The sequence below is a fragment of the Elephas maximus genome, chromosome 1 (genome assembly GCF_024166365.1).
Source record: "Elephas maximus indicus isolate mEleMax1 chromosome 1, mEleMax1 primary haplotype, whole genome shotgun sequence".
NCBI classification, from domain to species: Eukaryota; Metazoa; Chordata; class Mammalia; order Proboscidea; family Elephantidae; genus Elephas; species Elephas maximus.
Window position 1 is genome coordinate 196014407 of NC_064819.1, and position 15301 is coordinate 196029707.

General features: G+C 35.9%; 1 protein-coding gene across 1 annotated transcript in view; it reads right to left on the bottom strand.

Annotated features, from left to right (window-relative positions):
• THEMIS (thymocyte selection associated) overlaps nucleotides 1-15301 on the bottom strand; it is a 211365-nt gene that overhangs the window by 120726 nt on the left and 75338 nt on the right. The window contains exon 3 of the mRNA XM_049902361.1: nucleotides 14109-14567. Within this exon, the coding sequence (XP_049758318.1) occupies nucleotides 14109-14567 (459 nt within the window). The remainder of the gene's footprint in view (nucleotides 1-14108; nucleotides 14568-15301) is intronic.

Below are 15301 nucleotides of genomic sequence, written 5' to 3' on the forward strand. Positions count from 1 at the left end.
AACCAACATGGGTTTTACCAGAGCTTAAACAACATGGGGGAAGGGAAATACCTCACTTGAGCCTCCATAACCTTCAAAGTGGGAGAAAGGAAATACAGAACTCCAGACCCCTCTTTCCTTCCTGTGTCACCTAAGGGGCTTGGGCGGGAGTGAGGGGCAGTGGAGCCAGAAGCCGAGAAGCACTTGTGAAAGTCAAAGCCCAGGGCATGGGCCCACTAAAAGACTGAAGGATTATTGAATGATTCCTCTCCCCCACACCTTACCACCACATCAACAGGGCTCCTGTATAATAACAGGGGATTTCAACTGAAAGAACTGCAAGACCTGGGTCCTATTTAAGGAGTCTCTAGGGAATTTTTTTTTTTTTTTTTAGGGAAACACAAAGACAACAGGAGAAACAGAAACAAGGATACTAAAGGAAATTGTATCTATTTAGCTACAGCAAACAGTAAACACAGCCTAATTCCTCTCAGATAAACATAAAATCTAACAGTAAAGACCTATTTACCCTAGTTCTTTTACTTGGCGCATCATACCTGGCTTTTAAAAAAAAATTACAAGGCGTGCTAAAAGCCAAAAACAGTCTGAAGAGACAAAGCAATCACCAGAACCTTACTCAGATAGGCCAGAAATTTTGAAATGATCAGACCAGGAAATTAAAATAACTATAAATTAAATGTTAAGAGTTATAACGGAAAAAATAAATAACGTGATAATAGATGGATAATATAAGCAGAGAGATGGAAACTCTAAGAAAGAATCAAAAGACATTTCTAGAAATCAAAAACTTTGTAACATAAACGAAGAATGCTTTTGATGAACTCATCAGACATGGCTAAGGACAGAATCAGTGAAAATCAAACATACTGAAAGTATGTCAATATAAACTTCCCAAATTGAGAGCAAAGAGAAAAACAAATGAAACAAATTATCTAAGAACTTCAGGACAATTACAAAAGGTGACATATTGAAAGAAGAAGAAAGAGAGAAAGGAACAGAAGAAGTATTTGAAATAATAATGGCTAAGAATTTTCCAAAATTAATGACAAACACCAAACCACAGATCCTGGAATCTCAGAGAATACCAACCAGGATAAATACCAAAAAATCTACACATTGGCGTATGTTTAAACTGCAGAAAATAAAAGACAAAGAGAAAATCTTGAAAGAAGTCAGAGGAAAATATACTATATTCATAGAAGAACAAGGATAAGAATTACACTGGACTTCTTGCCAGAGACTGTACAAGCAAGAAGGTAGTGGAGGAAAATATTTAGAGCATTGAAAGAAAAGAACCATTAACCTAGAATTATCTATCCAGCAAAATTACCTTTTGGAGGTAAAGAGAAAATAAAGACTTTCTCAGACAAAAAAAAAAAAATTAGGGAATTTGTAGACCTGCATTAAAAGAAATGCTAAAAGAAGTTCTTCAAAGAGAGAGAAAAAAAAAATGATATAACTCATAAACTTCGATCTACATGAAGGAAAAAAAAGTGTGTTAGGGAAGAAATAAAGTAAGGTAAAAAAAAAATCTTTTGTTTTCCTTATTTTTAATTGATTTAACAGATAACAGTGTCAAATATCATAAAAGCAGCAATATAATGGATGATTATAGTTTATGGACAAATTAAATAAATAACAATGTTATAACAGATCAGTGGAAAGAATTAGGAATACTCTTTTATAAGGTACCTGCACTAACGATGAAGCAAGAGTGTTATTTGAAAGCGGACTTAGATTAGTTGTAAATACATGCTGTAAACTCTACAGCAACCATGAAAAATATTTTAGAAGAGGTATGATTGTTATGCTAAGAGAGGAGAAAGAATAAAATGCTCAATTAAAGCCAGAGTAGGCAGGGAAAAAAAAAAAAAAAAGAGTTCAATAAATAGCACATTGAATTTTGAGATGTTGTCTTAGTTTCCTAGGGCTTCCATAACAAAATACTACAAAGTGGGTGGCTTCTAGTGGCTGCTGTCAATTATTGGTGTCTTTCCCCTATATGATTCTTTCTTCCCCTTTTATAAGACACCACTCACCCTACTGAGTAGGATCCACCGTGCTCAGGTATGACTTAACCGATAATATCTTCAAAGAAAGACCCTAATTCCCCAAACAAGATCACATTCACAGATACAGGGGTTAGGACTTCAACATATCTTTTTGGGATTCAGATTCAATCTATAACAGATGGGGGTTAAAGATACATATTATGAAAGATATGGCTGTTCCACGAGTTTTTAAGGTTGGGTAGAAATTACAGGCCAAAATAAGATAGAGGATATTCCAGGTGGCAAGAACACCATAATCAAAGGTAAAAGGTAGAAGGTAGAAAAAATACAGCACAGTCAGTCAGCGGTTAACAAGTAATCCAGCCTTGGAATTTTAAACTAGAGCACATGGGTCGGATAGGAGATCCACTGAAAGTAAAACTATGAAGTTGAGTTGACCCTTTGAATGCCAGGCTAAGAAACGTAGAACTACTTCAGGAGGAAATCTAAACTACTTGACATTAAAAAAGTCCAAACTAAAATTAGGAATTTGGCAGATTAATTTGCTAGCACAAGAAAGATAAATAAATCAACTACTTTTTGGTTTTGTTTTGCTTATAAAAAAATAAGTTACATGCTATTATAAAAATATTTTTAAAAATGAGACAAAAAAGGAAAATGTTACAATATCTTATATATATCAGCTTTAGATTGCTACTGTTTACATTTTGGTGTCTATAGTTTCAGTCCTGCATGTGTGTGTGTGTGTGTGACAAATTCTTTAACAAGCATTTGTTACTTTTACAATAGAAAAAAAAAATGTAACCTGTCTCCCCACAAGAAAGTTTATATATAGGCTAAAATAGAAAATATTTTATTAAAAATTGATCTTTGACTTCAAAATGACAGTGGGATAAGAGGACAGCAACTCAGAACATGACAGACCTTCTATGAGTTATTTATGACAAATATTCCAGTGTCAAACTATACCAAAGTAGAAACAATGCGTACTTCTACGCTCCAGCTTTAAACTTCCCAAATTCTTTTTCTGGGTGAGCAGGAATTGTTATCTCCGAGTATGTTTTCTGGTTTTCCAAAGGGAGCTCTTGTGAAGAACAATTTCCAGTCCATTGTCTCTAAAAAGGTAGCACTGGTTTCCTCTTTTTGCTGCTGAGTCATTTCACTAAACTTGGCCTTTCTGCTTGTTATTTTAGGGAAATTCCCTTCACAGTTAGGGCTCATGTTAATCATAACGTGCTGCTTTTTCTGCATTTCCTATTGCAACAGCTCTCTTAGCTAAGTTTGAATTTGGGGTGAATCTAATCAAAATTATCTTAAAAGAGAAATAAATAATTCCATTTAAGCTTGTTTGATGCTGGACAGTTAATATTCAATTCTGGAATGATCTCAGTTTCAATTCAACCTGTGAAAACCAAAAAAACCAAACACAGTGCCGTCGAGTGGATTCCAACTCGTAGCGACCCTACAGGACAGAGTAGAACTGCCCCAGGGAGTTTCCAAGGAGCGCCTGGCAGATTCCAACTGCGGACACTTTGGTTAGCAGCTGTAGCACTTAACCACTACGCCACCGGGGGTTCCCAAACTGCTGAAACTCAGGAATGAACCAGGGACCTTTTGCAATTGGACCTACATTAGTACCAAGTTGGAAACCTGCCAGGACAGTCTTATCCACATCTTAAAGGCAAGTTGAAATGTGTACATATTTTTTTCCTAAACAAATTTTGTAAATTTTAGCCTTGCAATTTCTCTGAATGTCTAGTTCCTCCTATATTAAATAATTTACATATATATGTATATATATATATATGTTGTATGCTTTCATTGTCTAAGTGTTATTTCTTTGTCATTTATTTATCAAGACTGTGCTTATTTTTCCCAAAAACGCTTTCATAAATTTCATCTCAATTACTCAGGGAATTTTTTTTGTTTACATTTTTGTATTATATTATACTCTTAGATGCACTAGTAATTGCTGTGTTTTGCCTTATTCCAGACTTAAATTATGACAGTTATTAGATTCACTAATAATTGCTGTGTTTTGCCTTATCCCACACTTAAATTATAATTTACTTCACAGCATCTATTTGGTCTCAACTTTCTTCATGGGTATTCTGTGAAGTTAATTTTTTTTCCTCATTTATTTAGTTTCATCTTAACATGAGAAGCTATACTGTGGATCTCCGTTGTTTTAGATGATTCTCCTTTGGCTCTTCTGTTTAGATTTCTAAACAGGGAATGTGCCTTCCGATTGCTCTTCAGCTTTTATAACAGAAAAAAAAAAAAATAAATAACTGGGACCTGCATTGAGAAATTGAGTCATTAAAAATTAATATACTTGCATTTAGTGTGGATTTATGGAGCCATGGTGGTGCAGTGGTTAAGAGTTTGGCTGCTAACCAAAAAGTTGGCAGTTCGAATCCCACTCCTTGGGAACCCTATGGGGTAGTTCTACTCTGTCCTACAGAATCACCATGAGTCTGAATTGACTCAGTGGAAATGTGGTTTTTTGTTTGTTTGCTTGCTTTATTTATAATAATACTTTGCCTTTTAAATTTTCACCTTGGTCACAAAAGCTAAGAAAAGTGAATAACCATTAACTCACCACGTATTATACTAAACAACACACTTCAAGCTTTCTTGTTCAATGGTAATTGTTGGTAGTATAAAAATAAACAATTAATCTATCTATGAATACCTATAATGGCGATTGTGAGGATGGCACAGGACCAGGCAGTGTTTTCTTCTGTTGTACATAGGGTTACCATGAGGCAGAACCAACTCGACAACAACATGAATACCTATATTTACCTCTATGTGTGTATGTATCTATATCTATACCTATATCTACATCTACATCTAAAAAAAACCAAACTCATTTCCAGTGAGTCATTCCAACTTAGGGTGACCTTATGCAGCAGAGTAAACTGTCCCATAAGGTTTCCAAGAAGTGGTTAGTGAATTCGAACTGCTGATCTTCTGCTTAGCAGTAGTGCTTTTAATCACTGCACCACCAGGGCTCCCATCTACATATACATGTGTATACATATTTAAGAACCTTTATCAAAAGCTGTTTGTGATAAGCTACTATCCTAAGGGTTGGTGGTTCAAACCCACCCAGTGGCGCCATAGAAAATGGGTCTACTTCTGTGAAGACAGACAGCCAAGAAAACCCTATATAGCCATTCTTCTCTGTAACACATGGGGCATCATGAGTCGGAATAAACTCGATGGCAACAGTTTTTGTTTGTTTTCTACCTATATAAAGTGAATGAAAACTGTACATTTTTCTGATTGCTTTTTGATATTTCTAATAGCAATAAGATTGTAGCCTAAAAGAGGAAGGTAAAATGGAAGCTGCCTATTGCGTCCACTGGTTCTATAGATATATAGAACAGTCAGAGTTAATATATTTTGTGGACACATTAGGAAAAGGATTACTGAAAAAAAGTTTTTTTAATTGAACCTATTATGGGAATCAAATCTGCATATGGGAAGTGAAAAAGACACCCTTGTTACTTAACTAAAAGAATTTTGTACTGTGCAACATATACAATATATATAAAAAAATTTAATTGCTTTATGTATTCATTACTGTATTAAATTTATTGAGTATCTATTAAATATTTACTGTATCTCAAGCACTGAAAATATAAAAATAAATACATAAACTGAATCTGATATTTTTATATTACTGAAAATTGTTTTACTAGAAATATGATTAAGTTTATAAATTATACTTGCTTTCATTTAGCAGTATTTGCAACCAGGCCTTTCAGGGATTATATGAGGCCAGGCAAAAATCTAGGCCAAGATTAATTTAAGTGAATTGTGGGTTTATGGGGAAAATATATTCCTTTCTAACCCTGTCTTCCCTCAAAATTTACCACAAGGGTAAAAAGAAGAAAAAAGTTCAGTGAATCTAGGAGACATTTGCAATCTTTAATCTAAATAAAGTCAGGGATCAGAATGGTAAATGACTTAGCAGAGCAGAAAAAATAAAGTTTATGTGCCCAAAGAGCAGAGGCCAATGAAAAGGGAGCTATTGCAGCCCTGCCAGTGCAGTGATTAAGAGTTTGGCTGCTAGGGTCTAATCTCTAAAATCTACAAGATACAACAAAACCTCAAAAACAAAAAAAGAAATAACCCAATTAAAAAATGGGCAAAGAATATGAACAGACACTTCACCAAAGAAGACATTCAGGTGGCTAAGAGATACATGAGGAAATGCTCATGATCATAAGCCATTAGAGAAATGCAAATCAAAACTACAGTGAGATACCATCTCACCCCAAAAAGGCTAGCATTAATCCAAAAAACACAAAATGATAAATGTTGGAGAGGTTGTGGAGAGACTGAAACACTTATACACTCTTGGTGTGAATGTAAAATGGTACTACTACTTTGGAACTCAATTTGGCACTTCCTTAAAAAGCTAGAAATAGAAGTACCATATGATCCAGCAATTCAACTCCTTGGACTATATCCTAAAGAAATAAGAGCTGTCACAAGATTAGATATATGCACACCCATGTTCATTGCAGTACTGTTCACAACAGTGAAAAGATGGAAGCAACCTAGGTGCCCATCAATGGATGAATGGATAAACAAATTATGGTATATTTGCACAATGGAATACTATGCAGTGATAAATGATTAAGAACAACGATGAATCCACAAAACATCTCATAACATGGGTGAATCTGGAAGGTATTATGCTGAGTGAAATTTGTCAGTCGCAAAAGGGCAAATATCGTATGAGACTATTATTATAAGAACTCAAGGAAAGGTTTAAACACAGAACAAAACATTCTTTCACGGTTACGAGAATGGGGAGGAAGGGAAAATGGGTATTCACTAATTAGATAGTAGACAAGAATTATCTTAGGTGAAGGGAAGGATAACACACAATACAGGGGAAGTGAGCACAACTGGACTAAACCAAAAGCTAAGAAGTTTCTTGAATATAACCAAACACTTCGAGGGTTGGGTGTCTGGGGTCCATGTTTTCAGGGGACATCTAGGTCAGTTGGGGTAACAAAGTTTATTCAGAAAACATTCTGTATTCCACTTTAGTGAGTGGCATCTGGGGTCTTAAAAGCTATCAAGGAGCCATCTAAGATGCATCAATTGGTCCCAATCCAAGCGAAGCAAAGGAGAATGAACAACACCAAAGACACAAAGAAAATATTAGCCCAAGAGACAGAGGGCCACATAAACCAGAGACTCCATCAGCCTGAGACCAGAGGAAATGGATGGTGCCCCGCTACCACCAATGACAACCCTGACAGGGAATACAACAGACAGTCCCTGACAGAGTGAAAGAAAAGTAGGGTGCAGAACTCAAATTCTGTAAAAAAGATCAGACTTAACGGTCTGACTGAGACTACAGGGACCCCAGAAGACATGGCCCCTGGACTCTCTGTTACCCCAAAACTAAAATCATTCCTGAAGCCAACTCTTCAGACAAAGATTACACTGGACTATAAGACATAAAATGGTACTCGTGAAGAGTGTGCTTCTTAGTTAATGTAGATACATGAGACTAAGTAGGCAGCTCCTCTCAGGAGGCAAGACAAGAAGTCAGAAAGGGACAGGAGCTGGTTGAATGGACATGGGAAATCTGGGGTGGAAAGGAGGAGTGTGCTGTTACATTATAGGGAGAACAACTAGGGTCATATAACAATGTGTGTATAAATTTTTGTACGAGAAACTAACTTGAACTGTAAACTTTCACTTAAAGCACAATTTAAAAAAAAAGAGCTTGGCTGCTAACTGAAAGGTCAGTTTGAATTCACCAGCCCTCATTGGAAATCTATGGGCTAGTTCTATTCGGTCCCATAGGGTTGCTATGAGTCAGAATCGGCTCAACGGCAATGGGTTTAGTTTTGGTTTTTTGCCCCACAGGATCTCCAAAAGGCTTCGGAATTGAAGACATAAACAAGGGAATTATTTGTGTCTGAGAGTGTTTAAACCCAGGTTCAACTCTAATCTGGGGCAGATAGGTGACCACGCCTTCTACCTTTCTTTCTGCAGGAAACTACATAAAGACCCCAGAATTTGGAACACTAAGCATAGGTGAGCAGGAGAAAAGGATGGAACTGAAAAGAGAGGGACAAAGCCTAAATTCTGGAGTCCCTGGGTGGTGCAAACAGTTAACACACTGGGCAGCTACCCAAAGGTTGGAGGTTCAAGCGTACCCAGAGGTACCGCTGAAGAAAGTCTGGCAATGTACTTCCAAAAAATCAGCCATTAAAAACCGTATTGAGTACAGTTGAACTCTGACACAACTGGGGTTGAAATCAAGTCGATGGCAACTGGTTAAATCCAAATCTTTAGGGTGAATGATAAGACCCTTAGTTCTTTCCCTACTCATAACCCCCAGAAGAGATTGAAAGATTCTCCTCAGGTGAGTCATCCTTCTGGGACTGGAACGATTCTATAGGAAAGAGTCACAGAACCTGACTCAGGGGGTGTTCTGATGACAAAGCTCGTTCAATGTATCCTAACATTCATAAACAAAAAGCTTCTATATAAATCAAACCTCCTTATAAAAAAAAAAAAAATATTGCCTCACATATAAATACAAACAAATGTCAAATAAACGCCAGGCATTTAAAGAAAGCATTTAATGAGAATGACAGACTAAAACTGAAAAGCCACAAAAGGAGCCCAAATGAGGCAGATAAAATGCAAGGAACAGTGCAGCACTTTAAAGAATTTGAAAAATATTCTCAGAAAGATATATTACATGTCTAAAACAAGAAAAGGATAACATTTTTAAAATGATGTAAGAAATAAATCTTAGAAATTAAAAATACGATCACCGAGATTCATTAAAAAATTCGTTCATTAAATAGGAAAAATTAATTAAAACAGTTGGAAATGCAGCTAAAAATTTTTCCCTGAAGACAAAGACAAAGAGATATAAAGCAGAAAAGAGCCCTAGAAGATCAGAATGGGAGCTTCAACATGAGGTTAGAAGTTACATAAAGAGAGAAGAGGAAAAAAAAAAAAAAAGCTGAGAGAACTTATCAAAAGGACTTATTCCAGAAATAATGCAGCTAAATTTCCAGATTGAAAACTGTCATCACAATGAATGTACAGACCCACCACAAAGCACATTATTGTGATACTTCAGAATACCACGGATAATATCTCAAAGGTAACCTTGGAAGGTAGAAGATAAGGGAGCAAAGCTGTCAAAATTCTGGGGGCAAACTTTTTTCAACTTAGAATTCTAGAAAGCAGCCTTATTTATATAAGTATAGGGTAAAGATTTTTCAAACATGCAGGTTCTTTAATTAATTAATTACTTTCCCAAGCACACCTCTCAAGAAGCAAGTAGGGGATAGACTGCAACAAAACTGGAAATAAATCAAGAAAGAGGAAGTTATTTGCTTCCAGAAAAAGCTAGTCAACAGAGAAGCAAGTCGAAGGGGAACCACCAGGATGATTTCAGCGGAAGTTCCAGGACAGTGCCTATGCATCAGGTCTAGAGAACAACCAATTCAGACAGGAACACAAGAATGGAGGGTTCTAGGAGGAATAATTTCAGGTAGGGGAGGGGAAGGGATAATAGAAGAGAGAGGTTTCCTGACAATTTGGGTTCCGTGGAAAGTTGCATTGAGTGACTTTTTTTACAGAGCTGTGGAGAGCATTTCAAGATTTAGGAGAGGGTTGAAGAAAACCAAGGAACGAAGATAATAAGGTCATCATTACGGGAAAAAAACAAAGGGTTATGCAGGGATGGAATTATAGACATAATACACCACTTGACACAGCTGTGAAAGACAGCACAGTAATGAAAATATTAATGCTCAGTAATAATCTACCATACACTGAGAAAAAGGGGAAGAAAAAGTAGGAATGCAAAAGAATTAAATCTTCATCGCCAAATCTGGAAGTCAGTAGTTACCGTCTAAAGTTGATGACTTGAACAAAGGCAATATTCTATATTATTTGGAAATATGAATGTAAATACCAGAAAGCAGGGGCAAAATAAAGGAGTTACTTCTGAGCAGCAGGACGTGGGGGAAATTTGGGAACTGGCGAGGGCACAATTTTATTTGACTTTTTTTACTTTGGTAAAAATTGAAATTATTTCCAAAAATAAAATTACAGAGGAAGACTCAGAATACTGAAAGACCAAGGCATTTTTCTGCTATTCCTTTATCACCTATTATACAATATTCAGATATCACCTTTTTTATATCACTTTCCTGCTTTTGTGATTTCAGCCCTCTGCTAATAAAATAAATGTTTCATATACTGAGCAAAAATTCTACACTCAAATTTTGGGAGGCAATACATGGAGGTTTTGTCCTAAAAGGATTAAAAACTTTTCAACTCTTTTATAATTTTACATAGGGAAGAAATAATTATCCATGTATATATCAAAACATGTTGTTTGTTGTAAGGTGCCGTCGAGTCGATTCTGACTCATAGTGATTCCCGTGTAGTAAAGCAGAAGTGCCTCATAGGGTTTTCTGGGCTGTAATCTTTATTTATTTATTTTTTTAATCTTTATGGGAGCAGATAGGCCTTTTTCTTGTGGAGCCGTTAGGTGGGTTGGAATGGCCAACCTTTTGGTTAGCAGCCAAGTACTTAACCATTGTTCGACCAAACCCAAAACCAAACCTGTTGCCATCAAGTTGATTCCGACTCATAGCAACCCTATAGGGTGGAGTAGAACTGCCCCATAGAGTTTCCAAGGAGCAGGTGGTAGATTCGAACTGCTGGCCTTTTGGTTAGCAGCCAAAGGCTTAACCACTTTGCCACTGGGGCTCCAAACCAGGACTTCTTATATCGAAACATAGCACCATTAAAAAGTTTTAATGGATTAGACACTGGCCTTTAGAAGTAACTTTAAAACGTTAAAAAAAAAAAAAAAAAAAAGCTGACATAATTTTCATTTGGAAATATTACATATTCTATTTGTTATAATAATAGGAATTTTATCTTCCTCTGAAAGGCACAAACAAATCTTGATACTGTGACTAGTCTTACATTGTTTTGTATATCTATTTTCCAAAGAGAGGTTTGAAAAAAAAAAAAAATTCATTGAATACATTGTCAAGGTTAGAAGGATTTCAGACCTCTAATGGAGATTTTTTTTCATCAAGAGTTTCCGGGAACAAATATTTCATTTCAATGTTTTTTGGTGATTTTCTTTTTTATGGAGCCTAATTTTTCACATTAATAACATGTTAAAGACCAATACTAGGAGTAGAATACTTTATATTCTCTCTTCCCTCTATTTACTTGCTATGTTCTTTTTTCAACAAATCAATATTTCATAGCTTCTAGTAGTTCTGGCAGCGTGTTTTTGTTTTTTAGTAGTTCTGGGTGGGCTAGTAGTTCTCAATCATTTTCATCTTGCTTTTTCCTCTAAAGTTTCCTTAGAACCACCCATTCCCGACTCAGACCTATTCTTTTTCCTGTCACCTCAGAAAGGAAGGACTGGAACCTGGAGGGATTTGGACTATGCCTAACACTCAAGGCTGATGGAAGTAGCTTAATGACGTCCCCTTAACTTCAAGGCAAGTTTGAACCTTCAATTTAAGAAAGAGTAATATAAGACCACAACTGGTTCAAAAACAGTCTGCTTCTTATTTAGAAGAAAACCCCCAGCACAACAAAAATGAAATATTGGGCATGTTGTGGTGGACAACACCCTCTATTTCCAGAAAATATTCTGCAACCTATCGCATAGAGCATCTGTCCTAAAGAGCTATACAATAAGAACGAATGTTTAAAGTAATTGCTAGGAAATTAAAGATTCAGAAAAATTAAAGTTAAAATTTAATTTTAATATAATTAAAGAATGGAAACTAGACAAAGGCATTTTGTGAAGGATTTTGTTTCAACTAAAAGACTTTCTTCTGGGATTTTGGTTAGCAGGAAAACACATTTAACTGAAATAAATGCATTAATATCCCCTGCTCATCTGTCCTGTCATAGGAGCCCTGGTGGTGCAGTGGTTAAGACCTAGGCTTCAAATCAAAAGGTCGGAAGATCAAATCAAAAGGTCGGAAGTTCAAATCCACAAACTGCTCCTTGGAAACCCTATGGGGCAGTTCTACTCTATCTTGTAGGGTCACTATGAGTTGGAAGCCACTGACAGCAACGGGGTGCTTTTTCACAGGGAGCTCCTGCTTCCCTTAACCTTGTCTCCATTTTTTCTAACTACAGTATCTCCTACTTATCCTTCAGGCAATACTTGAAATGTTATCTCCATAGAGAAACCTTTCTTAATCCCTAATCTAAATCCCAAGAGCCCTGGCAGTACAGCGTAATTAAGAAATTGGCTGCTATAACTAAAATGTCAACAGTTTGAATCCACCAGTTGCTCCTTGGAAGCCCTATGGAGCTGTTCTACTCTGTCCAATAGAGTTGCTAAGAGTGGGCATCAACTGGACAGGAACAGGTTTGGTTTCTTGGGTAGCCGCTCTGGGGGAGAAAGATGTGGAAGTCTGCTTCCTCAAAGATTATGGCCTTGGAAACCCTATGGGGCAGTTCTACTCTGTCCTATGGGGTTGCTATGACTAGGAATTTAAATTCCTTAAATGTCGTAACCACCTTGTCCATGTCCTTAGCTTCGTTTGCAACCATGTGGTAGGAGATGACATTTTAAAGTAAGAAAATGCTATTCATTATTCACAGAAATTGAGGAAAGCTCAATTATCAATTTTGATTGCACATTTTGGGATAGCTAACAACACTGGTGTAAAGTCTAAAATTTACTGTGGCCTCAAAATTTTGTAGTATTAAAAAATAGTCACTTCTTGAATGGAATTATTTAATTTTGGCTCTACTTCAAGTGAACTGACCAATTTCTGGTTAAATATTTGCATGTAACAAGATTACCACACAGTTTTTAAACTTACCCAAAGTTCCCTATTGATTTTTTCATTATTTGCATAAATAACTAACAATATTAATGAGAACAAAGATAAGTAGAATTTGAGATGTACCAGGTGGTACCCTTTGACCAAACATTTTTACATATTATTTTATGTTCTCAAAGTGTATTACATACAGATGCTTATTTCATTTTCACACCATCAAGAAGTAACCAGAAGGTATCATAATCTCCTTTCCATAGACACAGAAGTTTAAATGGCTCACACAAAGCCATTGCCTGTTAAGTTATGGACCCAGAATCAGAATCTAGGACTTCTGACTCCAACTTTAGAAATTTTTGTTCACTGCTTGCTCCATTTTTATGCCTAAATTCTTGAAAATTCTTGATGTTTCAAGGCATTCATTGAATGAATTTTCAAGACATTCACTGACTGAATTTTCAAGGGATTCATTCCTTTGGGATAACAATGTTCTCTCCAGATAGTCCTATTTGAAAATGCAAATAATTTTATGAAGATTGCATATTAAAGCACAAATATGTGTGAATTGGTAGCACAGTATTTAACAGCTCGGCTGCTTATTAAAAGTCAGCAGTTTCAATCCACCAGCCACCTCTTGGAAACCCTATGGGGCAGTCCTATAGGGTTGCTATGAGTCAGAAGTGACTCGATGCAATGGGTTATGTATGAATTAATTTATTATTTCATTTTCTATAAGAAAGAAGGAACTCCCAATTAATAGAGAAGATTTACAACCAGTAATCGTGGCTGGGGGGAAAAAACAAGAACAAAAGTAAGAAACACATTAAAGAAACTTTGTATTCTTATATTTCTGTTGGCCACATCCATAAAAGGAAAGTATCTTTCTAATCAAATATGCTCTATTCTTAAAAAAAAAAAACTTCTTTTCTGACCATGTTTAACAGGTAATGATAAAAACAAATTAGTATTTTAATCTGTCTCTACCTGACAGTTACAGCACTTAGCATTTGGGCATATACATGTTTAGATACACGCGTGTGTGTATCTAAACATATATGTTTATAGACATTATTCAATTTAATCCTTGCAACAAATATGTGGTCTACTTATTTATAGATGAGGAAGTTAACTCTCAGCTGGCTTTATGGACAAGTCAGGGACAGAGTACCACTCCTCAGACTCTACAGCCTTTCTTTTTACCAAACCTTACAGTGTTCATGTTCATAGAGCATTATTCTCAGTGGATACTTACATTTCATCACACCTTGAATTTCATAAACAGGCTTTAGAATCAAAGAGCCATAAAAGCCTTTTGGGAACGGATTTGTTGAATCCCACTTAATTGAAAAATCAGTAAGTTTCACAGTTCGTGTTCTGTTCTTGGGGATCTTCCATTCAACGATCTCCTTTAGCGTATAAATATGTTCATCTTCACACTCATAGAATTCTCCTTCTTGTGAGAAAGACAAAGTAAATGAGTGATTTTGATGATCCCGGATTACTCCACAGTTCACCATCATTTCTCCGTTGATCTCTTCAACTGAATTGAGCATGATTTGTTCACCCTGCTTTATGAGGAAATTCCCTAGTTTTATATCCTTCTGATGATAGAAGCAAGGATGTCCTAGTCTACTTGGTCCAATATGAATGGTTCTTATAATTTCTTCCATGGTGAGGTATGGAGTTTTATCAGCCACAATCTTAAAAAGACCTAAAAACAGAATTGTGTGAATTAGAAAGAGTTCTTACAATGAAAGCTCTCATAATAAAATTACAATGAGAGAATTATAAAACAAATATAATGTAGCTTTTAAAAGTAATGTACTTTTTTAAAAGATTAGCGGTAACTGTTGAAATCCTGAGTTACCTATGTAAAAACTTGATGTAAAAACTTGATGTACTATCTATAAATTACTGGATCATCAGGTCAGCTACTTAAGTTCAGTCAAGTGAAAAATATCTTGAAATAGAAGAAACCCCATTTCTGGAACTGGAAAATCTGGATGAAAGACTGGCTCTGCCCCTAACTACCTGAGTGATCTTGAGCAAGGCATTTAATCTCTCAAGAACATATTTTTTTATTTTTAAAAAGAGAGGATTGGATTAAGTCCATTCCTATGAATGTGTTATCTGGGAACACCAAAGTAAATTCAAAGGGTCCCAGAAGGAAATTGACTCATGGTCAAATTAAAACCCACTGCCATAGAGTCGATTTCGACTCGTAGTGACCCTATAGGACAGAGCAGAACTGCCCCATAGAGTTTCCAAGGAGCGCCTGCATTAGTTATTGAAAATTTGCAACCAATATTGCTGATTCTTGCACAGCATAATTGATGTAATTGGTCTTACTGAATTGTACCTGTGAAAAATGTTGAATTGGCAAATGTTACATTGTCTATATTTTTACAACAATAAAAAATGAATAAAGCTAATAGCTGGAACAAG